Here is a 24,255-nt window from a genome sequence, read left to right as displayed (position 1 = left end):
ATAAACACCCCCTTTGAGAATAGGCTAAAGATAAAAATCAACCCACTTAAAAGTCCCCAAATTTTGTGAAGCATTGCTTCATCCTCCCGTGAAGTTATTTTGCAGCCAATTTGATTATCTCACAATCATTTCTACTGTAAGAACTTAAGTGGCAAAGTAATAATACTAATGAAGTGCAGGGAAATGCATGAATGGATTTGAGAATTACTATAAAGATACTGAAACAGAAAGCAGACAATGGAAAACACAATGTCACAGATGGAATATGAAGCTATGTTTATATTTAACTCTTTTATGTTTACAAGATAAACCTTTTGTTAAATGTCCATTTCGTTAAAAGATAATTTCACAAATTGTTACTGAGATTCCTACCTGCAGGTTTTTTAATTTTTTCTACTTTTTTAGGTTCTACTTTAGGTTCTTCTTCTTCAGGTTTCTTTCTTAGAACTTAAAAGACAAAAAGGTTTATTTGTAAACCAAGACAAATGATGATGTTGAATAAGCTTGACAGATGCAAATAACATACAAAGCAAGGAAAATGAAAGGCATGCAACCTTGTGCATTGGGAAATTAGCATTTACACTAGAAATGCTTGTTTTTTTAAAAAAAGTCCAAAGTTGTTACATTAATTAGAATAGCATTCAGAATCACTTAATATCCACGTAGATAGTCTGTTCAGAGACAGATCTGTGGCAGAAATGACCAAACACAAAATAAATAATTCGAATAACAACAAATTCTAATCATAATCCAATATTATGATTTAATGAGAAAAGGGGTATTTAAGTAAGTATAAAATTTACTAAGATGAGATATCCAAAGAAATATAGCCTTGGTATCAGGAATTCTATGTAAAGACAGTGTTAGAATTTGATTCTTCACTGATTATCTTGCTTCTAATTTTTAAATATTTTATTAGTAGAAAGAAATGTTCAGTTTTTAAAAATGTTATTTATTAGTTGTGGTCATCTTGTGTCACACTTTAAAACAATACTGAATTTAGGCTTCCATGGTTTGATAGAGTATTTAATAGGTTTAGTGTATTTTACTACATAATTTGATTATGAAAATGACATCTAAGGTCATTGTTATTAGTTTAGAGTATTATCAATTTAGTCACGTCAATTAATGTAAATTTCAAAATACTGTGAATGCTCACAAAATGTCCATCTTCTTTTAAAAAATATATAGAAATGAGAGCCTTCTCAATTTTCAAAGCAACTACAAGTGAATTTTGGTAAACATGTAATTTAATTAAAAGAAAACCAAGGGACCGAAACATTTTGTAAGCTTTCAAGTCAGCTGTTTGTGTATTTAAAGCTGATACAGTGGTTGAAAAATACTATACCGCTTTTCAGAACAACTTCTTCCTTTGGTTGAGGTTTAGGCTCAGGAAGTAATTTGCGAACTTTCTTTTCACCTCCAAGCACTTAAAAGAATATGATTTCAAATTTTGAATGAATTCATATAAAAAATAAACTTCAACAAGAACAATGTCTCTTTCAAAATCAGCAAGCCACAGTGTATAAGTAATAATTTGTGTTGCACCATAAGTGATCACAAAATTTAAAAGCAAATAATATACTTCCAGTTATTTCCTCTGCAAACCTCTAACATAACCTTGGGATGAAATTCAATTACATTAACTGCAGGTAAATATATTCACCTTAAATGAGTATAGAAGATGTTATTCTATACTGGCTTTATGAATCTTTCATCAAATACAGAGTTCTTGGCAGTGTCTTTGGCCCAGTCTATAATTAATGATTGTTCAAATGTACATTGGTATCTCCCAGACCATTAGTTACATTAAAAGGATATTGGCAGGTATTAGTGTCATTATTCAATCTTCTCCACTGATGAAAGAAGAGAGTCACCAGATCTGGCTTATCTGACATGGGAAAGGACTATATCTCATTTTTTTTTTTTTTTACAGAAGAGAAGTATCCATTCTGATGGTCTACTTTTTGAAAGAATACTAACCTAAAATTATAGAACTATTAATTTGAAAGCTGGTGCTGGAGCTTATCTTTAGGGAATAAGAAAATTTTCTTGAATTTATTCTAAAAGGGACCCAAGGAATTCTAAATTAATTCCCTCTTGCATCTTCAGGGAGGTATCGAGCATAGCGGATAATGTTATTTTATAGAACAAACTTCCATGACTACCTCATGGATTTGAGTGTAAAAAAAAAAAAGAAACACTTGGTGTTGATTATTGAACCACTTTACCTCTGTATTGATGTCAATTAAAATCTAATTTAAAACATTATTTACTTGTATCAGTTAACATTATATTTGTTCACTCCTATGAATTTCTTAGATATTTCTATAAAATTTCTCATTTATTGCTTTAAACAAGACATTTGCAACTCACTAAATTTTTTTATGTGGTAAAGATAACCTTGCCTATTACTGCAAACATTTTAACATAGAAAAGGCAAATATGTAAATATTTCATTTTAAATGTTTTATTCTGTTAAGTATTTTAAGTAAAATTTCAGTTAAACATGAAATAGTTTTATCTGTGGTAAATTCTGTTGCCTTCAATAGTATTTTAGAGTCACCAGTATTCTTAATGTGTAACTATTTTCATTGCTCAAACCTGCAGAGATGACCATGCATCTAATTAATGTAAGTTGAGATGGCATAATATTCTTATAAATGGACATAGTGAAAAATATATCTTTGCATTTGTTTTTCCATATTATTATTTTATTCTAAGCTCTTACTGACATTTGAGACTCTGGTGCAGAATGTACTTATTCTTTTAAAAGTCATTTTTCATGACATGTCATTTTAATGTGAGAGTGGTTTTGTAATAATCCATTTGTAGTTAACATCCATTGTAACACTTCACTGTAATCTCCATTTCACAAATCAGGAAATGCATAATTAGATGGGCAATTTTTTCAAAATTCAGAATGAATCAAGAACAGATTCAATGTCGGAGTCTGGATGTGCTGGGTACTTAAATGGAACACTGCTACCCATTATATTTACTAGAAAAATCAATGATTTTATATTTAATAGATGTTTTCTAGACTTCTAGGACCCATTTGTTTTTCCTTAAGGTCTAAGTTTAAATAGGGAAGAAATATTATTTAAAGAGAAATAAATTTTGAAAAATGACCTATGGGTGATAATGAAATTTGCCTAAGATGTGAGATCTATACACTTGAACGAATGTGTTTGAGGTGTTGAGAAGTGTCAGGAAAGCCACGAGGAAATCCCTGTAAATCGTCTTAATAGTATAGAGGGAGGACAAGACTTATTTTTAGTGCTTATAACACTGGCTAAGAAACTGTTGTTCAGGTGAAATTCCAAAGCTTTCTATTATTAGCTCTCAGCATTTAAGATATGCCCTGATATGAATTTCAGTTAACTTGTAATATTTGATATTTTTAAGTTTAGGAAAATGTAAGAAGACATATGTAGATGAGACAAAGATAAACAGTATCTATCCACGAATGAATGAAATTGATGGAAAACAAAGGAAGCAACACTCATGAGCCAAGACCATAGAAGCTACAAAAGTACAAGAAATGAATGAGACTACTATGATGATGAAAAAAAAAAAAGGAAGAACAATAACATTCTAGAAGGCAGGAAGAGCAAGGAGTCAGATGAAGGGATAATGCATATGAAAGCATTTCCCAGATTATGAAATACCTTTCAGAGGTTTAAGCTCCACTTTTTCTGGAACCTCAGGTTTTTCAGGAACTTTCTTCTTTGGAACAGCTTTAAAGAATATGATGTTGCTTTTATTATTTGTATATTTGATGAATATGAAGCAAATTATTAAATACTTGCTCTGAAAATCAAAACCAAGCTTTGCTTATACTCAAAAAGCATTAATAACAGCCAAGGACAGCCTCCAAAGAACATACTAGAAGCACTCAAACCATGAAAACACTGCAGTTTTACTCTGAAGTTGAGTATTAAGTTCAGGTCTGGTTGAGAAAGAAGACGATTTTGGTTACTGCGGGAGGAAGAAATTTTCCTTTGCACATAAATTTTAAATTAAGGGAAGAGAATTTGTGTTTCTTCATGGATTATATATCAACACGTGGGTAGCTTTTTAAGAAGTACTCACTTTTTTTTTAATGTCTGACTTAAAATGTGAGAAGTTCCCCCTACCAGTCAGGAGGAGGGTTGTAGAGGGGCAAGAGTCATGAGAAGCAAAGTCTGGAAGATTCTGGCTTTGCACATGTGTAGGTCAGTATGGGAAAGTGCTCAACTAAGATTATACCTAGGTTAATTTAGATTGAGAAATCTCATGACACTACATATAAGAGAACATTTTATTAACACAAAAATAATACTATGTCTTGCAAGGTTATTTCATCTTTTGAAGGTCTTATTTAAGAAATTAAGTAATATTGCATCAATACAAAGAAAAATCTAAACGCCAAAAGAATGAAGGGAAGGAAGTTTAACAATGGGAAGAGATGGTAATATAGAATATATTCCTAACCACTCTTTCTGGCTACACTGAGACCACCAAAGAACACATCTGGGCTTTTATTAAGTTGCAAAAGAAAAAAACAGTGGTGGAGCAGTGACAGGTCATTCACATGCTTTGCTTTCCTGGTATATGAGCACATATTGGCTGTCATAAATATTTTACTGATAGTATATTTAAAGACACATGAATTCTTTAAGAACAAAGTTTTAGCTTTTGTATAAATCTGTTACTTCAACATTAAAATATCTTGTGAAGTTTTTCTACACATTCCACATGCATAAGATCCCAAACATATGCATAGCAATCAGATCAAAATCAGAAACTCCTTTCTCCCCACGCCACTTAAGAAAGTTAGCGGGACAGCCTCTGCATCCAGATGCCCAGGAAGCAACTAACAAGGCATTTTCTGACATCTGAGGTTGCAGGCAGGCCCCGACAAGGCATCCGGGGTAGCATAAAGCGCAAGTCTCTCTGCAAGTCCCACAGCTTGGTCACGTCTGAAGTACACACTTTTAAAAGTAATACAATTCTCAGAAGCCCCATTTTAGATGACTGGATAGAAGTTTGAAGCAGGTTAATAAAACTTTGGAGGCGGCATTTTATACCTTTAAGTTGGAACATTTTCTCCTTCACATCTTCCTTAGGTGGAGCAGGAGGAGCAGCTGGGGGCTTTGGTTTGAGTTTTGGTTTCTCAGGAACCTTCTTTTCAGGTTCAGGTTTAGGTTCAGGTTCTTGAAAGAGCATTTCAGGAGCATTAGTATCTATAAATGTTATTTAGTATGTGGATATATAGCATATTCAGTAGGAATTTAAATATATATATATCTGAAGTAAAGTTTGCTTTTTTGGATACATAATATTAGCATTCCATATAAAACATAAAAATACCAACATTAACAGAGACTATGAGAAATACAGCAAAGGCACTAATGAATACAACAAAAGAAGCCTCCAAGTGAGCCACACTGACCTGAGATAAATAGTACAAATTACATGGACACATGAGAATGAGATAAACATTTAAAACAGAGTACCTTACATACAGATGCAAAGAGACCTCTGCACTTGTAGAAGAACATATAACACAGACATATCAAGAAGAAGAATATGATGATGAATATTTAAGTCCAATCAATTGAATACCTTGTACTGGTATTTCTTCTGGCTGTGGTTCAGGTTCAGGTTCTTCAGGCTCAATATACTTTCCAATTTCACGTTCTTTAAAGAAGGTTGACAATGGATGTAAGATTGTAATGCAAAGATCTTCACAAACACTCATAACAATTTCCCATAGATGCAAAGATTATAGTCACAAAGACAAAAATGCACAATTCATACAATTTCAGTATAGAAAAAGAAGTCAGATTTCTTTCGTACTTGAACTTTCTATTAAATGTGTTATTCCATGCATGTTGATGGCAAATGAGATGACTGAAAATTTGATATTGGGTTCTCATTTGAGAATCCAATGCAATTATTCCAGATTTATCTCAGTCAACTGTATCTTTTGGAATTTATAATTACCATTCCGAATACTCAAAGATTCTACTTCAAAAGAAGTATATTTTGAAATTATTTGAAAAATAAAGCAGCCAAACATGTGCTGGAATGGTTTGCATGTAATTTCAAGAAGAAATGTCACCCTATTAATACTTGTGTATTTCTAACAGGAGTGTTCAAGAGATTAAAACAATCTTGTTTATATAGATATATATACCTTCAACAGGGGGAGTCACTTTTCTATCAATGGTTATGGAGGCCTTTTCTTCATATATTACTTCCTCAGGAGACTCTTCAACTTAAAAAATACAGTATTTTATTTTAGACTGTATTCAGAATGGAATACCATAACTGCTAAGTTGCAACATATCAACTTAGTTATACATTAACACCATATTCTCCAGATGACCCCCAAATATCTATAACTTTACTGCATAAGACAGACAACAGAAATACAAAAGACCCATCTACAACCAAAGCAAGATGGAGAAGATGTTTGTCGTCTTCACAAGATTAATAAAGCAGCCGTGTACCTTGGACAGGTGGAGCTTCTGGCTCTTCAGGAACAGGAACAGGTACTTTCTCTTCTGGGACAATTTCCCTGGGTGCTTCAGGCACTTTAAAGATATTGATTTGGTTTACTATTGAGAATTTAGAGGATGTGTAAGATTCTGCAAAGAGCAGGCAAAGAATACAAGGGCAAGAACTTCATCTTACAAGACTTCCTGGGGAAAATGGCTTTGGGGGGCATGACACCTTTTTGGACATCCTAATTTTATAAATGAGTTTTCTCAGTCTTCTTCATTTGCTTCTCTTCCTCTGTGTACCCTGAACTGTCAGTGTCTTCACTAGTCTAACTTTGATGCTTTTAAAAATTGGCTCTACATTGTTTGAACAATTACTCCTGCATTCTCAACTCTATTTCCATGTGGATGACTTCTAGATCTAATCTCTAACCCTGATCTCTTTCCTAAGCTCCAGATGCACATTCCCAACTTCCACACTTAAGTGTGAAAAATGTATTCCTGATCTTTCTAGTATTAGTTCAGGGGCCCCAGGAGCCACTGCCATGGCTGTCTAGTTTCAACCCTTACCATCGTCCTGGGCTCCTCTCTTTGCCTAGTTGCTTTGATAGAGTCACACAAACCAGTTCAACTTCCATCTCTCTCAAATCCAATTTCCTTTTCAATTTCTATCACCACTGGTCTCATCCAACCCTTAATAATCTTAAATAACTCTACCGGTTCTTTCCTATTATCTCTGTCTTCCAATAGCTTGTCCTGCTGCCAGTTATCTTTCTGAAGCTGAACTCCGTAATTTGTACACCTGCTTCAAAACCTCTGAAGCTTCCTACTGCCTGTGGAATAAGTATACACCTTATACCAGCGCTGAAAGAACTCCAAAATATGACCCTCGTCTTTACATCCAGTCTTTTCTTTCAAGATACCCACAGCCAATCCATACTCAAATTACACACATTTATTTGAATTACACAGTTCAACTTCTAAGACTCTTCTACCTCTGTGCCTTCTGATATAATCTTCCTTTTGTCTAGAATAGCATTTCCTCAATCGCTTTGTGTAAAAATCCATTAAAACTTAATATTCGATTTCCTTCACACAGCTTACCTTGATGCCTCCACCTGAAATTGATCTCTCCTTGCCCTATGATTCTGTAGCCCTTTATACTACTTTGTGGGTGAGATCACTTCCTGTCTATAATAGACTTGCTCTGTCCTTTCTTTCTTCTACCAAATCTAAGTTGCTTGAAGACAGCTTCTGAGTTTATTTTTCTAATATAGTGCCTTGTTAATGGTAAACATTCAACAAAATATGCTGACTGAGCTGTTCTGCACAAGGTGAGTGAGCAGACGTCATGGCACAATTAAATCTCACTCATGTTTTTTCCTTCTGCTTGTCTGTCTTATAATCTTTCTTTGCCCTCATTATTTTCCTCTTTTTTTTCTAGGAAATGTGGTTTTGCATAAACTTATACCTGAGTATTTTTTCCTCTAAGAACTATTATTAAAATGCTCCATGTTCAGAGAAATACACATTTTTTCTTTATGGTACCTTTTTCTGGCAGGACTTCTGGTTTTTTGGTAACAGGTACAGGTTCTTTCTTTACTGGAACAAGCTTCTTGGCCACCTCAGGCACTTTGAAGACATTAGTTTTATTTTAAAAAGAGTATTTTAAAACATTAAAAAATTTAATGTTAAAGAATCTATAATCATTGGCACAGCATTAAAATGAATGGAACCAAAATAAGGACACTTTTGTCCCTAGTTATGTAACAGTGAGAGATCCCTAATGGATTCCACTTTAGGATTTCAGAATACTTTACAAAATATTATGATGTTAATACCTTTAGCTGCTGGTGCTTCTGGCTTCTTAATAGTTGGGACTTTCTTTGCTGGGACAACTTTCTTTGCCATCTCAGGTACTTTAAAGATATTAGTAACATTTAGTAATATAAAATTGAAAGATGAAATATATATACACATTAATTTGACAAGCCCGTTTAACACTGTAACATAGGGATAACAATTAAACACATAATACAACACAGCACACACAAAAGAAAGAGTGTCAAATTTTAGACAGCACACAAAAATGAAGTAAATATTGATTTATTTTACTGTAAGTACCTTTAGGAGGTGGAGCTTCTGGTTTTTTGATGACAGGAACTTTCTTCTCTGGAACAATCTTGGGCTCTTCAGGCACTTGAAAGATAGGAATTCCTTTTAGAGGCAGATGATTACAATGATAACTTTAATAGAAATAAGTGAATAAAAAAGATCACACCTATTCCTTTGGTATGCATATTGTAAAACTCTGTAGGCCCAAAGGCTTATGTGTGCAAGCAATTTCTTTTCATGCCAACGAAGTCAAATTTCGAGTAAGGAGATAGAAGACTGAGATCTTCCCTTAAAGAAGATGTATAATAGACATCGAATACTGTATTTTCCCATGCTGTGGATCCTGCCCTGTACCTGCTGGTGCAGGGGCCTCGGGTTCCTCCTCTTCTACTGCAGGAACTGGCTCTTCCTTTTCGGGAATAATTTCCTCGGGTTCTTCATATACTTTAAAGATACAGTTAACTTTAATTCCATGTGTGTAACAATATTCTAAAATGTACAAAACACTGAACACAAATAGTATTCTTGATTTCTTCCCTTGTTTCAGTGTTTCAGTGAATCTTATCTTTATTAAGATGAAATCTATCTTATTTGCAATGACTTCTATTCCTATTAATTTGAATGATCGGAAAGAGCTTTAGGAGCTTAATGTCATTTATAGTCACTAGTTCTCCCACCCTATTTCACATTAGAGGAGTCTTATTGAATATAGCTTATGATACCCTATGTAGTTACCAGTGACTGATAACCCAAAATAGATCTAAGAATGACGAAATAAGACAAACAACTAAAGGATAGAAAATGACCAAGACACACTGATTTAGAAAAGAAGAGGAACAAGGTTTAAATTAGAAAAAGTCAGAAGTGGCACGCTTATTAATGGTCTTATGTGTACCTTCTGGAGGAGGCTCCACTTTCTCAGGGATAGGAACAGCTGGCTTCTCTTCTAAGACAGGTTTCTTTGGCACCTCTGGCACTTTAAAGATATTAGTTAGTTTTACTTCTGGGTATTTGAAAAGTACATGAAATGTATAGCACATCTAGTTCCCATGTAGTTCAAATAACCCAGGGACAGGTTCAAGAACAAAATTCACAATAAGGCCAATCATCTGTTCTTGCATCCTCCTAGCAGGGAGGAAAATGTGGCCTACTAAGATTAATAAAACCGTATTGGTACACTCTTCCAATGCTCATAATAGATGCATCAGCTTTTTAAAAAAAAAATCAATGATATTATTTAAAAACACTTAAACCCTAAACATTCAGAAGAGCAGACTGTATTTGTGAATATGAGGTTTGACAAAAGGGTTTTCTATAAGTGACTTTTGATACCAAGAGTGAGCATTTTTCTGCAGAATTTCATTAGTGACATGTACCTTTAGCTGGTGGGATTTCCGGCTTTTTGGGAACAGCTACTTTCTTTTCTGGAACAACTTCCTTTGGAACTTCAGGCACTTTAAAGATATTAGTATTTTAACATTATGAAGGATTGCTGGTGAACATTTACCATACTTACATAGAACAAAACACTTTTTAAGAGTTGGAGGCTGTGTTCACCTCCATCAAACAGTGGAAAGCTACATGTACCTTTAGCAGGTGGGACTTCCGGCTTTTTGGGAACCACTGGAGGCACTTTCTTTTCAGGAACAGCTTCCTTGGGCACCTCTGGCACTTTAAAGACATTAATTGTTTTTAGTGTGTAGCATCAATGGCATATGGAAATCATCAAGCAGAGCAGCACAACAGAACATTTTAAAGACAGACATTTTTCTGTAGGAAAACAGTGACAGTGAGAAATACCTTTCACTGGTGGTGGTTCAGGTTTTTTTGCAGTAACAGCAGGTGGTTTCTTTTCTGGAACAGGTTTCTTAGGTGGCACGGCCACTAAAGATATTAGAATTTATGTTTTAGAATCAGTGAAGATGAGTGCTAAACAAGACAAGGCTTCTAATGCACAGAATGCTCCGGGCGAGACGGGTGAGGGTTGGCTGAGGCCACAGGGAAGCTCGCCAAGTACCTTCAGGAGGAGCAGCAGGCTCTGGCTCTTCCACGGCTGCGACTGGAGGCTCCTCGGGGCCGATTTCCTCAGGCTCTTCATGCACTTTAAAGACAGAAGCTCATTTCACTGCAAGAACTGACTACAGTATATGAAATATTTTTCAAAAAGAGTTTTACAACACAAAAGAGTTTTTCTTTATAAAAATCAGTTTGCACAGCTTCATTATTACCTGTGGGGGGAGGACTTTCCGGTTTGGGAGGAATAGCCGCAGGAACCTTCTTTTCTGGGACAGCTGCCTTTGGCACCTCGGGTACTTTAAAGATATTGGTATTTTTATGATTAGACAGAGTAGAGACAAACGGACTTTATCAAACACAGCAACGTGGGAGTGACTACCTTTGGCTGGTGGGACTTCAGGCTTTTTAGGAGGTGCCACAGGCACTTTCTTTTCAGGCACAACTTCCTTGGGAGCCTCGGGCACTTAAAAGATATTAGTAACATTACATTTGGAGTTAGGAAGACCACCGGAACAAAATACTCTCACAGGCAGAAGAGTTATGTCTTTCTAGCCTATGATCAGTGACAGATACCTTTGGCTGGTGGGACTTCTGTCTTTTTAGGAGGCGCCACAGGCACTTTCTTTTCAGGCACAACTTCCTTGGGAGCCTCAGGCACTTAAAAGATATTAGTAACATTACATTTGGAGTTAGGAAGACCACCGGAACAAAATACTCTCACAGGCAGAAGAGTTATGTCTTTCTAGCCTATGATCAGTGACAGATACCTTTGGCTGGTGGGACTTCTGTCTTTTTAGGAGGCGCCACAGGCACTTTCTTTTCAGGCACAACTTCCTTGGGAGCCTCAGGCACTTAAAAGATATTAGTAACATTACATTTGGAGTTAGGAAGACCACCGGAACAAAATATTATCAAGAGCATAAAAGTTAATCTTCTAAAGTCAAGGTGAATGGTGAATACCTGTAACAGGTGGGACTTCAGGCTTTTTAGGAGGTGCCACAGGCACTTTCTTTTCAGGCACAACTTCCTTGGGAGCCTCGGGCACTTAAAAGATATTGTAAAATAACATTTGGAATTATGAAGACCACTGGAACAAAATATTATCAAGAGCATAAAAGTTAATCTTCTAAAGTCAAGGTGAATGGCGAATACCTGTAACAGGTGGGACTTCAGGCTTTTTAGGAGGCTCCACAGGCACTTTCTTTTCTGGGACAATTTCTTGAGGAACTTCAGGCACTTAGAAGAAATTAGTGGTTTTACACTTAGGTTAATGAGATCAGTGAACTACAAATATTTCCAAGAGCAGAAGAGGTATTTCTTCTGTAGAATAATGACAGGGGTCAAAAATACCTGGAACTGGTGGGGCTTCTGGTGTTTTGGTTGGTGCTCTGGGGACTTTCTTTTCTGGGACAACTTCTGGAGGAACTTCAGGCACTTGAAAGATATTAGTAGGTTTAGAAATTATGAATAGTGAAGGCGTATATTACAATGATTGTGAAGAGTACAGGACAGTAATTTTTCTTGAAAGAGCAGTGGGAATAAGTACCTTCCACAGGTGGGGCTTCTGGCTTGGGTGGTGCCCTGGGAACTTTCTTTTCTGGGACAACTTCTGGAGGAACTTCAGGCACTTGAAAGATATTAGCAGGTTTATACTTAAGTTAATGAAGAGCAATGGACTAAAATTATTCCCAAGAATGGAAGAGATACATCTACAAAGTGAGGTTAGGGCTGACATGTACCTGTGACAGGCGGGGCTTCTGGTGTTTTGGGCGGTAGCTTGGTTATTATCTTTTCTGGAACAACTTCTTGAGCAGCTGCAGGCACTTGAAAGATATTAGTAGTTTTAGAACTTATTAATTGTGAAGGCATACATTTAAAATGATTGTGAAGAGTACAAGACTATGATTTTACTTCTTAACAGGGCAGAGGGAATAAATACCTTTGGTAGGTGGAGCTACAGGTTTTTTGGGCACAGGCACAGACACTTTCTTTTCAGGAACAACTTCTTTTGGGACTTCAGGCACTTTGAAGATATTAGTATCTTTTAGTTAGAGACTAGGGGCAACACATTTACCCGAGCGAATACAATTTGTGAGGGTAGTGGACACTTAACACCCTCTCTTTTCCCAGCCCCCTGAAACAGGTGACCAAAACATGGGAGGATAAATACCTTTAGCAGGTGGAGCTTCTGGCTTTTTAGGAGGAGCCACAGGCACTTTCTTCTCAGCGATGACTTCCTTTGGCAGCATCTCAGGCACTTCAAAGATATTGGTAATTTGTGTTTAGAAAAGGTGTAAATTATTGATGACTCTACAAGTAATCATATACATTTTCAATGACTGCAGACTTTTTTTCCTTTAGAATTTATATGACTTTTATGTAGTGGGACTTAAGTATACAATTTTCTAGCTAAAATAGCACTTGTTTTCTCCCTGGTATGTATAGTTTTGACATTACCTTCAGGGGGAGGACTTTCCGGCTTGGGAGGAATAGCCTCAGGCACCCTCTTTTCTGGGACAGCTGCCTTTGGCACCTCGGGTACTTTAAAGATATTAGTTTTTTCATGATTAGACAGAGTAGAGACAAACAGGTAGTAACAAACAGAATGAAATGGGGGTGGCTACCTTTGGCTGGTGGGACTTCAGGTTTTTTAGGAGGTACCACAGGCACTTTCTTTTCAGGGACAACTTCCTTAGGAGCTTCGGGTACTTAAAAGATATTAGTAATGTTACATTTGGAATTAGGAAGACCACCGGAACAAAATAGTTTCAAGAGTAGAAGAGTTACGTCGTCTTAAACCTGAGATCAGTGACAAATACCTTTGACAGGTGGGACTTCAGGCTTTTTAGGAGGAACCACAGGTACTTTCTGTTCAAGGACGACCTCTTCAGGAACTTCAGGCACTTAAAAGATATTAGTAACATTATATTTGGAGTTAGGAAGACCACCAAAACAACTGACTTTCACGCAGAAGTTATATCATCTTAAACCTAAGATCAGTGACAAATACCTGTAACAACAGGTGGGACTTCAGGCTTTTTAGGAGGAACCACAGGCACCTCTTTGGGAGCTTCAGGCACTTTGAAGATATTAGTAAATTTAAATTTGAGACACAAGGGTCAACACAGACAAGAATAACATTTACATATCAAAAACACCTCTGAACTGTCAAGGTGGTCCTTCCTATCCCCGCCCTATCCCACCTTTCAGGGTTAGAAGTACCTTTGACAGGTATAGCTTCAGGCTTTTGTGGAGGATGCACTTTCTTTTTTGGGACTTCTTTGGGAACCTCAGGCGCTTGAAAGACATTAATATTTTTACATTTAGGAGCTACAAGAATCACTACAAATGGCAAACACATGTACATATATAGGAAAATACATTTTTCTAAATCTCAAAGCTTTCAGCAACATATACCTTCACCCTGAGGGACTTCCGGCTTTTTGGGAGGAACCACATGCGTCTTCTTTTCAGGGACAATTTCTGGGGGAGCTTCGGGCGCTTTAAGAAATTAGTATTTTAACATTTAGTGTTATGAAGATCACTAGGAACAGCAAAATATTTTCATGACTACAAGAACTATTTCTTCTTGAGCTTGAGGGAATGGCAGCTTGTACCTTTAGCTGATGGAGGTTCTCTTTTTTTGGAAGGAACTCTCTTTGCAGGAACAACTTCTTGAGGAGCTTCAGGCACTTTAAAGATATTAGTATATCACATTTAAGAGTTAAAATGATTAATGACAACAGTAACCACAATAAGTTAGCAAATATAGTTTTCTAGAAGTCTCTTTTCTGTCTATGCTCCCCTTGCCCTACCAGTAAATAAGTCTAAGAGGTTAGTTAGCAAGATCCTTGAGAAGAGGTTCTCCCTCTTCTCCACACCCAGCAGAACTCCTGTGACCCTGTAGACCCTCCTTACAAATGCTTAATTTGTTGAACTGATACTTTTAATAGGAGGGTTTTCTGTTTTGATAAGAACAGCCACAAATATTTCCTTTTAAGAGGAAACTTCTTGTGGAGATTCAGGTGCTTTAAAGATATTAGTGTGTTTCCATGTAGGAGCTATGAAGAACATTAGACATAGTTTTTAGAGCAGAGGACACAAAATTTCTTCTTCAGTTTCTGTTCAGAGGAGACATGTACCTTTCACAGGCAGAAGCTCTGGCTCCTTAGAACATCCTCAGATAATTGCATTTCAGGAGCAATTTATCTCATAGCTTCTAGTGCTTTGAAGATATTAGTATCATATTTAGAGGTTAAGGGATCACTAGAAGTTAATTACATTAAGTGAATCCAGGTGATTTTTATGGCTACAAGATTCCTTCCTTCAAGAATTGGATGAAGTATAAAGTCTTGAGGAAGGGAATCAAGTCTTATTTGTCCTTATTATTCCCCAACTCCAGAGGACCCTGCACATATCAGGCATTTATTAGATGAATGAAGGCAGGAGTGTTAGAGTGAATGATACCTTTAGTAGAAGGTGTTTCAATTTCAGGGGGAGCAGCCATGGGTGTTTCCTTTACAGGGACAGCTTCTTGAGGTGATTCAGGAACTTTAAAGATATTAATGCATTATATTTCAGAGTGAATATTTTCAGAGCAATGAAGAGCTGTAGTCAGAACTCCACCTACAGGAATGCCCCAGACTGGGAGGCATCCTTGCTCCCTGAATCTGATTCTTTGGTAATAGTATAAATTCTTGATTATTTGGAACTGTGTTCTTGGTCAGTCAACTTCAGGTACTGTCAACATTTGTAATTGTATTTTTTGGAATGGCATATGTATAGAAAATTAGATCATGGAAAATTAGCTTTAAGAGAAAAAAACTGAGTTTTTATAAATAATGATGTACCTTCAGCTATTTGAGAACAAAACAGCTCTTTTCTTATCCAAATTGGATTTGTTTTGTATCTTTACCTCAGGCATTTTAAAAAGGTCTTTATTTTCAAATATAGGAGAGAGAACAACTCAAAGATTCTAGACTGAGGAAACAATCTGAAAGTAGATACTTTTAAAATGACTGAATTTGATAGATATTGTGAAGAAATAGTTATTCTGGATGTTTTAAAACTTTCTCCTCTTTTGACTCATCTAAAAATATTCAAAATGAAAAATGTAGGACTCTTTAAAAATAAAAGACAAGGAGAGGAACAATTCAGTATTTAGGGCAAAATTCCAACTTTAGCTGGTTTAGTTTTAACTGCTTGGTCTTAGAAGGCTCTCAGGTAGAGATATATCACAGGAAGAACAGCTCCACACTGAATATATTTTATTTTCTTTAAGTCATGGTTTTCTGAAATACTTCTATGATATTTATGTCTTCTGGAAAATCAGTTATTTCAAATTCATATGCCTATTTTTAGTAGCAAGTTTATTTTAATAGAAAAGAAATCTCAGCAGGTGGTTATTTTATATCCTGGAATTTCAACCCCATGGAGAGTTGAATAACTGACTTACAGACTACAGCCAAGTACGCACATCTGTCGTTTGATGGCACTGATTTCTGCTTTAAATCTAGTTTCAGGGATATAAATATTATAAGAGGTCTTGTGTAGCTTTTTTTCTAGCTAGTCTGATTTTTATTTTTTATAGAAACAGTGATAGCTATTGCTTACTGAAGAATCCATCTGGGTCACATCTGCACATTATACATATATACACATATTTTACCTGGAGGACTCATAGATACATTTTACACACAAGCACCTTCCATATATGTAGGTTATAGGAATTTTCCCCTCTCTTTTCTCTTGAATGACTCATACAGACATGTATATACCAGTTGAGCTTTTGCTTTGGGGACCCATATCTCCGAAATAACTTCTTTGGTAGTAGCTGAGGTTTTCAAGATATTAGTATTTTTACATGTGTCAAATACAACCACACTCATGAGGTAAGAATGCTGACTTTCTTCTGGCTTGTACCTTTTGATGGTGGTGTTTTCTTTCTTTTAGATATAGGAGCTTGCCCCACTGGAACAACTTCCTTGAAGGCTTCAAACTCTTTAAAGATATTAGTATTTTTTAGTTGAGAAAAGGCAAATACATGAAGACATGACATACTAAAAAAGCTAAGTATATTAACAGATATTCTAACTTTAAATTAGAAAAAATTTTTTTTCTAATAGTTTCTCTTTGTTTTTTGTGGACAAGTCATAGATAGTTCCTTGCATGGGTACATTAGGTACTCTAAAGATATTAGTATTTTAGCATTGAGGTTGTGAGAATTAACACAAAACACTAAGTATATTTTGCATGTAGAAGAAAAAAGATTTTCTTATTTAGATTTTCATAACTAAGGATTATACCTTGGGTTGGAGGATGCTCTGGAATTTGGGGAACAGCCTCAGGTAACTCCACCTCTGGAAAGACTTCTCTGGTTGTATCAGGTTCTTTAAAGATATTAGTAGGTTTACACATAGAAGTTGTAGAAACAGTAAATTATTTAACATGCAGTTTTTGAGTCTTGAAGCCAAGGATATTCATCCAAGTTTGATGCTGTTGAAATGTACCTTTAGTTTCTGGCGTTTCTCTCTTTTTAGGAATAGTCACATATATTTTGTCCTCTGGAACAACTTTCTTGGGTGGCTCAGGTACTTAAAAGATATGAGTATAGTTACATTTATAAACAGTGAAGGAAACTATTGAGCTTTTAAAATGAGCCAAAAATAAATTTCATTCAGACTAGATCATTGTGTTATATACCTTTCGTTAGCCTGGTCTTTGTCTTTGGAGGATGAGTCACAAGTACTTTTTCTTCTTGGGCTGATTCTTCAGATATTTCATAAACTTTAAAGATATTAGTATTTATACAATTAGCAATATTTCAAGGTGGATAAAGAACAGTATAAAAAAACAACACATAATACCCAGTCATCACTCACATTGCCATAGTTCATAGACCCAAATTAGTGACAATAACACATTGGCTAGGAAAATGTCTCATTCCCAGTTTTATTTATGATCAGCATTTCTTTATGATCATGATGTTAAAATTGAGAAATTCACTGGCCAGGGACTATATAATTCCACTTTGTCCCCAGGAAGTTACTGGTAAAATTGTCCTATTGTTCTTAGTTTTTATGGATTTGTTCATAAAGAAGAGGGTCAATGTTGAGTTGCACATCAAGCATTCTCCTATATTTGACTTGCTAGAAATTAATGTAAATCCTTTTGCTTTCCAGGAACCTAGTTATCCATACTTTCAAGCCATGTCGAGTTTATGGCTTCATAGTTTAGGGATTGGAAGCAGAATAGTAAAAATGATTAAATATTTAGAAAATAAGGTAAGTGAAGAAAATCAAGATTTCTCCAGCTTTTAGAAAGGAAAACTGGCTGATAATAATAGTCAAACTCAAGTACAGAAAGGCCATTCAAAGGAGAGAGTCATCTTATGTTTTCATCTCAACCTAGAATTACAGGGTGACAAAAATTTTAGGTTTAACAGGGAATTTTTTAGATTAAAATAAATGGAGAATATCTTGACTACTAGCATTTTTACCACTTAGATGATTGGATAATAGTACTCTATTCAGAATATTTTATTAATCAGATTATTATACTCCTCAAATTATTTAAGCATAAATTTACATGAAAGACAAAAAGGCTTGAGAAGTCCTCTGAGGCTCTAATGGCCTTGTAAACCTATGGTCATTCGAGCAGTGCTGCCAAAGTGTTTCCAACAATTGCTTTGAAGAGTAAAAAATGAATAATGGTGGGACATTTTGATTCTATAAAATCCAATTAAAATATCATTTTGAACTAAAAGTAGGTTACTTCACAGTCTGAGAAAATGAATTGCTTCAAAACAGAAGACATTTATACATAAAACAAGGCTAACAAGACAATAACAAGTTCAGCAAGACAAAATGACTTCTAAAATCATCAATGCCATACCTATAGGGCTATTTATTTTTTAAATTGGTGAGGAAGTATATTTTGTCTGAGGCCAACAGCCATTCAAATTATTTAATTTTAGCCATATATTTTTGGCATGTTAGGCTTTTATGAGATATTAGTATATTTGCTTTTAAAAGTTATGAAGACAAACACAATGAAACCAAAAAGAACCACCAATTTTTCTACACTCACTGTATATTGTTGTGTCTTCAGAAACAACTACAGTTGATTTTTCTTCTTGAATACTTTTCTTAGCCACCTCAGGAACTTTAAAGACATTAGTGTGTTAATTGTTATAAATAACAAATATAAGATATTAAGAATATAAAGAAATAAAATAAAAGGATATAATATCATACATATTCACTTTTAACCATGAATAACTAAACAAAGAGTTATTTCATGTTGTGATTAGTCTCAGTGAATACCTTTAGCTGGTGGAACTTCAGGCCTTTTAGAAACAACTTCGTGAACCTTTTCTTCTGGGACAATTTTCTTCAGTACTTCAGGTACTTTAAAGATATTAGTATATTAATTGTTGTAAATAACAAATATAAGACATTAAGAGTATAAAGAAACAAAATACAAGGATTTAATATCATACATATTCACTTTTAACCATGAATAACTAAACAAAGAGTTAATTCATGTTGTGATTAGTCTCAGTGAATACCTTTAGCTGGTGGAACTTCAGGCCTTTTAGGAACAGCTTCGTGAATCTTTTCTTCTGGAACAATTTTCTTCGGTACTTCAGGTACTTTAAAGATATTAGTATATTAATTGTTGTAAATAACAAATATAAGACATTAAGAGTATAAAGAAACAAAATACAAGGATTTAATATCACACATATTCACTTTTAACATTGAGTTAAGTTAACTAAACAGAGTTATTTCACGTTGTGATTAGTCTCAGTGAATACCTTTAGCTGGTGGAACTTCAGGCCTTTTAGGAACAGCTTCATGAACCTTTTCTTCCAAAACAATTTTCTTCGGTACTTCAGGAACTTTAAAGATATTAGTATATTAATTGTTGTAAATAACAAATATAAGACATTAAGAGTATAAAGAAACAAAATACAAGGATTTAATATCATACATATTCACTTTTAACCATGAATAACTAAACAAAGAGTTATTTCACGTTGTGATTAGTCTCAGTGAATACCTTTAGCTGGTGGAACTTCAGGCCTTTTACGAACAGCTTCATGAACCTTTTCTTCCGGAACAATTTTCTTCGGTACTTCAGGAACTTTAAAGATATTAGTATATTAATTGTTGTAAATAATAAATATAGGACATTAAGAGTATAAAGAAACAAAATACAAGGATTTAATATCACACATATTCACTTTTAACATTGAGTTAAGTTAACTAAACAGAGTTATTTCACGTTGTGATTAGTCTCAGTGAATACCTTTAGCTGGTGGAACTTCAGGCCTTTTAGGAACAGCTTCATGAACCTTTTCTTCCGGAACAATTTTCTTCGGTACTTCAGGAACTTTAAAGATATTAGTATATTAATTGTTGTAAATAACAAATATAAGATATTAAGAATATAAACAAACAAAATACAAGGATTTAATATCACAGATATTCACTTTTAACCATGAATAACTAAACAAAGAGTTAATTCACATTGTGATTAGTCTCAGTGAATACCTTTAGCTGGTGGAACTTCAGGCCTTTTAGGAACAACTTTGTGAGTCTTTTCTTCTGGGACAATTTTCTTCGGTACTTCAGGAACTTTAAAGATATTAGTATATTAATTGTTGTAAATAACAAATATAAGACATTAAGGGTATAAAGAAACAAAATACAAGGATTTAATATCATACATATTCACTTTTAACCATGAATAACTAAACAAAGAGTTAATTCACGTTGTGATTAGTCTCAGTGAATACCTTTAGCTGGTGGAACTTCAGGCCTTTTAGGAACAGCTTCGTGAATCTTTTCTTCTGGAACAATTTTCTTCGGTACTTCAGGTACTTTAAAGATATTAGTATATTAATTGTTGTAAATAACAAATATAGGTCATTAAGAGTATAAAGAAACAAAATACAAGGATTTAGTATCACACATATTCACTTTTAACCATGAGTTAAATTAACTAAACAGAGTTATTTCACGTTGTGATTAGTCTCAGTGAATACCTTTAGCTGGTGGAACTTCAGGCCTTTTAGGAACAGCTTCATGAACCTTTTCTTCCGGAACAATTTTCTTTGGCACTTCAGGAACTTTAAAGATATTAGTATATTAATTGTTGTAAATAACAAATATAAGATATTAAGAGTATAAACAAACAAAATACAATGACTTAATATCACACATATTCATTTTTAACCATGAATAACTAAACAAAGAGTTAATTCATGTTGTGATTAGTCTCAGTGAATACCTTTAGCTGGTGGAACTTCAGGCCTTTTAGGAACAGCTTCATGAATCTTTTCTTCTGGAACAATTTTCTTTGGTACTTCAGGGGCTTTAAAGATATTTGTTTTGGTTTTAAGAATGTTGCAATTGGATATAAAATATCAAGACAAAAAGGGGCATCTTATCAGGAGAATGTAAAAAAACTCCAAAATTGTAAGTCAACTAAACACACTGTCAGTGTATTTCTCTAGACTGACTGCCTTGTAGATGAATTCTTGAATGTTGTTTTAGAAACCCTTTGGGCATTGCATCATTTCCTATTCTTTGTGACATGCTTATTGGTTCCAGAGCTACTTTACAATAGCTTCCAAGATAAATGATTTTTGAAAAAGAAGTTGGGGGTCAATATTGCTTAATTTTTGCTTATTTAGGCTTATGCTTTTGTTCCCAGAAGATTGTCACAAAAGGGTGGATTATGTTATAGAATATCTATTTAAGTTTTCCATCATTCAACTACACTGAGGTATTGAGAGGAGAATGATCTCTCTCTCCTCCATAGTAAGTGAATAAAAGGGGGTTTATATTAGTGGAGAATCAGCAAAGGCAGGTACCTTTAGCTGGTGGCAATTTGGGCTCTTCAGGAACATGAACTTCTTCTACCACAATTTTCTTGGGTACTTCTGGTACTTTAAAGATAGTAAGTAATAATTATTTTACCTTTAAACATTCGTAAACATTTTTAACAAGCAGAGCATAAAAGAAGTGTAAACACAGAACATATAGACACAGTATACAATACAGCCATCACTTTAACAAATGTATTACAGTATTTAAAGTGAGTTGAATTTTGATAACAAATGCAGTAACAGAAATCCAAGGGAATTTTCCATGTTAGACTCATAAGATCTTAACAAGAAAAATCAAGATGCCTTCAGCTGGTGCTATTTCTGCTTGTTTGTTCCACCAAAACAGGTGGAATAATTGGTACTTTCTCTGCAGTGATAATGTTCTTAAATATTTCAGGGACTTTAAAGGTATAAGCGTATATTACTTATTACAGATTGTTTTTTGTGAAATTCAACAGGGCCGCAAAAATGATCAAAGCAGGGACATAAACACACACTTACTATGTATTTATATTTAGTAGGTTATTAAAATTAATAATTTATAGGAAAAAAGGATTTAACAAAAAGCCTGTTAGTGACCACAGAATCAAATAGTACAAAAGAAGGAAAGCTGGATTCACTATTCAGTAAATAGGGATATTTGATTTGGATATTTCAGGTATGACAACAGTGACTTTCTTTTTTGGTTAGAAATTTGGGCCCTCAGCTACTTTAAAGACATTAGTTTGTTTTAGAAATTCCCAAAACACAAAACACAGAAGAAAAACATCAAGTAGAATGCAAACTTGTAAAGCAACCAAGGTGCTACTGTGTAAAATTAGGTAACCAATAAAATACCTTTAGCTGGTGGCTCTTTCCGAGGAACAACTTTGGTAGGTGGTTTTTTTGGAGGCATAATTTTCTCAGTTATCTCAGGCCCTTCAAAGATATTAGTGTCTTGGTTTAGAATGAACTCTTGAAGTGTTATGGAGCACTATTATTAAAAGTTAGTCCAGTGAGGGCTCATAGAATGCTTTATCAGTGTAAAATAATGCCACAACTATTCAAAAAAGACTTAATTTTTGCTAAATTTCACCTATATTATAAATGAATTATGAATACTAAGCACATACACATACGCATTGCTTCATATGACACACATATTATTAATTTGTGCAAGCTCTGCAGTGGTATTGCAGAGAAATTATTTGCATTATGGTTTGTCCAGAGAATATACTAGAATGCAGGTCTTATTACCAAGACTTCATTTACTTCCTTAATGTTCTTCCTCTGATGAAAATATCATAAAATGGTGGATGCTTTTGATGAGTAATAATCAGTTTGTGAATGGCTGACTGAAATGTTAACAAAGCAACAGTTATTTTGCCTGAACATGTAAACTCCTCAGTGAACCAAGGAACTTCTTTTTCACTCAACTGATGACACTGGTCAGCTATTTTGGTATCTGAAACAATCATGTTTCAGATACCAGTTCTTAGTGGGACTTAAAAAAGAATCCACAATTCAGTGGACAGATAGATATTAATTATTATTACCTTGTCTGATATAATTATACCCTGGTTAACCACCACTCCTTATCTTTGTATCAAGTAGTTTAATCTCATGCTTAAAATATTTCATGACTTTAACTGGCAAGTAAGTGTGTTTCTAGTGTTCCAAAGTGAAAATTAAATGTATTTTTCTTAAAAAGGTTAGTTTGAGCAAGATATAACAACGTGTAATCTCTGCAGATTTCCCCTGTACCTTTAGGTGGAGCTTTGGGTTTTTCATAAACTTCCACTTCTTCAGCCTCCAAAACTTCTATTACCCTATGGACTTGCTCAGCTTTGTGCACTTCTTCAACTCTATGTTCTTTTACTTTGATGAATTCTTCTACTTCATGGAACTCTTCTTCTTCTTCAAAATATTCTTCAACTTCATGGAACTCTTCTTTTTCCACTTCTTCCACTTCTGTTTCCACTACTTCAAATTCTATTCTTTCTTTTACTACTTCCTCTTTGTGGAAGGAAACTGATATTTTTTCTTCTAGGACAGTCCTCCCTGAAAGAACATCTACTTTAAGGGATTTATTTATTTTTCAATGCAGAAGAAATGTAAGTATTCAAAATATAAATAAAAACAACTCAAAGGCTTTCATGCAATACATAAAAATCAAGGAACTTTCCAAAAATACCTTTAGCTGGGGGAACAGCCTCCTTTTTAGGCACAGGGACTTTCTTTTCTGGAATTTTCTTTTCTGGGACTTTCTTTTGAACTTCAGGCACTTAAAAGATATAGTTTTTAACATTTAGGACTATCAAGAGCAAGCTTTCATAGACAAAAGACATCAAAAGCAATCAAGACCCAGAGACATAAAACATAAAATTCTTAATGGAAAAAGATGAAAAGAAGTTCAGGTTTTAAGAGATGTACCTTTGGCTAGAGGTGCCTCTTTTTTCTGAACAGGAACGGGTACTTTTTCCTCAGGAACCTTCTTTGGTACTTTAAAGACATCAGGCATTTCAGTTAGCTGACAATACTCAATAATAAACATCAAATAACAATGTCAGAAACAACACCAATAATCAAGTCTAAGAAGTCACTTGGTACTGTTGGACAACAATTTTACAGGCAATAAAGATTTTTCCAAATCATTCTTTTGTGCTAACCATACCCTCACAAGAAGATATCCACAAAGAACCTATTCCACTCTATTTCTTTTGAATATCAGAGATTATCAATATTTGGCCTCCTTCT

At 34.6% G+C, this 24,255-nt stretch overlaps 1 protein-coding gene across 50 annotated transcripts in view; it reads right to left on the bottom strand.

Annotated features, from left to right (window-relative positions):
• Nucleotides 1–24,255, bottom strand: part of TTN (titin) — a 263,454-nt gene that overhangs the window by 111,727 nt on the left and 127,472 nt on the right. For 5 of the 50 annotated variants that reach the window (XM_057503834.1, XM_057503879.1, XM_057503839.1 and 2 more), the window contains 54 exons: nt 23,932–24,000; nt 23,693–23,782; nt 23,263–23,559; nt 22,357–22,437; nt 21,505–21,579; nt 20,919–21,002; nt 20,674–20,757; nt 20,425–20,508; nt 20,180–20,263; nt 19,935–20,018; nt 19,686–19,769; nt 19,441–19,524; nt 19,192–19,275; nt 18,947–19,030; nt 18,711–18,785; nt 17,325–17,408; nt 17,132–17,215; nt 16,928–17,011; nt 16,545–16,622; nt 15,090–15,173; nt 14,240–14,314; nt 14,040–14,123; nt 13,845–13,919; nt 13,633–13,701; nt 13,442–13,525; nt 13,247–13,330; nt 13,080–13,163; nt 12,793–12,879; nt 12,562–12,645; nt 12,362–12,445; nt 12,169–12,249; nt 11,973–12,056; nt 11,775–11,858; nt 11,583–11,666; nt 11,390–11,473; nt 11,196–11,279; nt 11,002–11,085; nt 10,835–10,918; nt 10,624–10,707; nt 10,407–10,490; nt 10,194–10,277; nt 9,983–10,060; nt 9,502–9,582; nt 8,961–9,050; nt 8,616–8,690; nt 8,333–8,410; nt 8,040–8,123; nt 6,501–6,584; nt 6,185–6,265; nt 5,611–5,685; nt 5,073–5,198; nt 3,672–3,740; nt 1,349–1,429; nt 373–447 (listed from right to left, as the gene is read on the bottom strand). In XM_057503834.1, coding sequence (XP_057359817.1) covers nt 373–447; nt 1,349–1,429; nt 3,672–3,740; nt 5,073–5,198; nt 5,611–5,685; nt 6,185–6,265; nt 6,501–6,584; nt 8,040–8,123; nt 8,333–8,410; nt 8,616–8,690; nt 8,961–9,050; nt 9,502–9,582; nt 9,983–10,060; nt 10,194–10,277; nt 10,407–10,490; nt 10,624–10,707; nt 10,835–10,918; nt 11,002–11,085; nt 11,196–11,279; nt 11,390–11,473; nt 11,583–11,666; nt 11,775–11,858; nt 11,973–12,056; nt 12,169–12,249; nt 12,362–12,445; nt 12,562–12,645; nt 12,793–12,879; nt 13,080–13,163; nt 13,247–13,330; nt 13,442–13,525; nt 13,633–13,701; nt 13,845–13,919; nt 14,040–14,123; nt 14,240–14,314; nt 15,090–15,173; nt 16,545–16,622; nt 16,928–17,011; nt 17,132–17,215; nt 17,325–17,408; nt 18,711–18,785; nt 18,947–19,030; nt 19,192–19,275; nt 19,441–19,524; nt 19,686–19,769; nt 19,935–20,018; nt 20,180–20,263; nt 20,425–20,508; nt 20,674–20,757; nt 20,919–21,002; nt 21,505–21,579; nt 22,357–22,437; nt 23,263–23,559; nt 23,693–23,782; nt 23,932–24,000 — 4,665 coding nt within the window. The remainder of the gene's footprint in view (nt 1–372; nt 448–1,348; nt 1,430–3,671; nt 3,741–5,072; nt 5,199–5,610; nt 5,686–6,184; nt 6,266–6,500; nt 6,585–8,039; nt 8,124–8,332; nt 8,411–8,615; nt 8,691–8,960; nt 9,051–9,501; nt 9,583–9,982; nt 10,061–10,193; nt 10,278–10,406; nt 10,491–10,623; nt 10,708–10,834; nt 10,919–11,001; nt 11,086–11,195; nt 11,280–11,389; nt 11,474–11,582; nt 11,667–11,774; nt 11,859–11,972; nt 12,057–12,168; nt 12,250–12,361; nt 12,446–12,561; nt 12,646–12,792; nt 12,880–13,079; nt 13,164–13,246; nt 13,331–13,441; nt 13,526–13,632; nt 13,702–13,844; nt 13,920–14,039; nt 14,124–14,239; nt 14,315–15,089; nt 15,174–16,544; nt 16,623–16,927; nt 17,012–17,131; nt 17,216–17,324; nt 17,409–18,710; nt 18,786–18,946; nt 19,031–19,191; nt 19,276–19,440; nt 19,525–19,685; nt 19,770–19,934; nt 20,019–20,179; nt 20,264–20,424; nt 20,509–20,673; nt 20,758–20,918; nt 21,003–21,504; nt 21,580–22,356; nt 22,438–23,262; nt 23,560–23,692; nt 23,783–23,931; nt 24,001–24,255) is intronic. The other 45 variants (XM_057503886.1, XM_057503865.1, XM_057503843.1 and 42 more) reach the window with 44 other exon arrangements.

The sequence above is a fragment of the Manis pentadactyla genome, chromosome 6 (genome assembly GCF_030020395.1).
Source record: "Manis pentadactyla isolate mManPen7 chromosome 6, mManPen7.hap1, whole genome shotgun sequence".
NCBI lineage: Eukaryota > Metazoa > Chordata > Mammalia > Pholidota > Manidae > Manis > Manis pentadactyla.
Note: the sequence above shows the minus strand (reverse complement) of the source record. Positions and strands in the feature narration are given on the sequence as shown.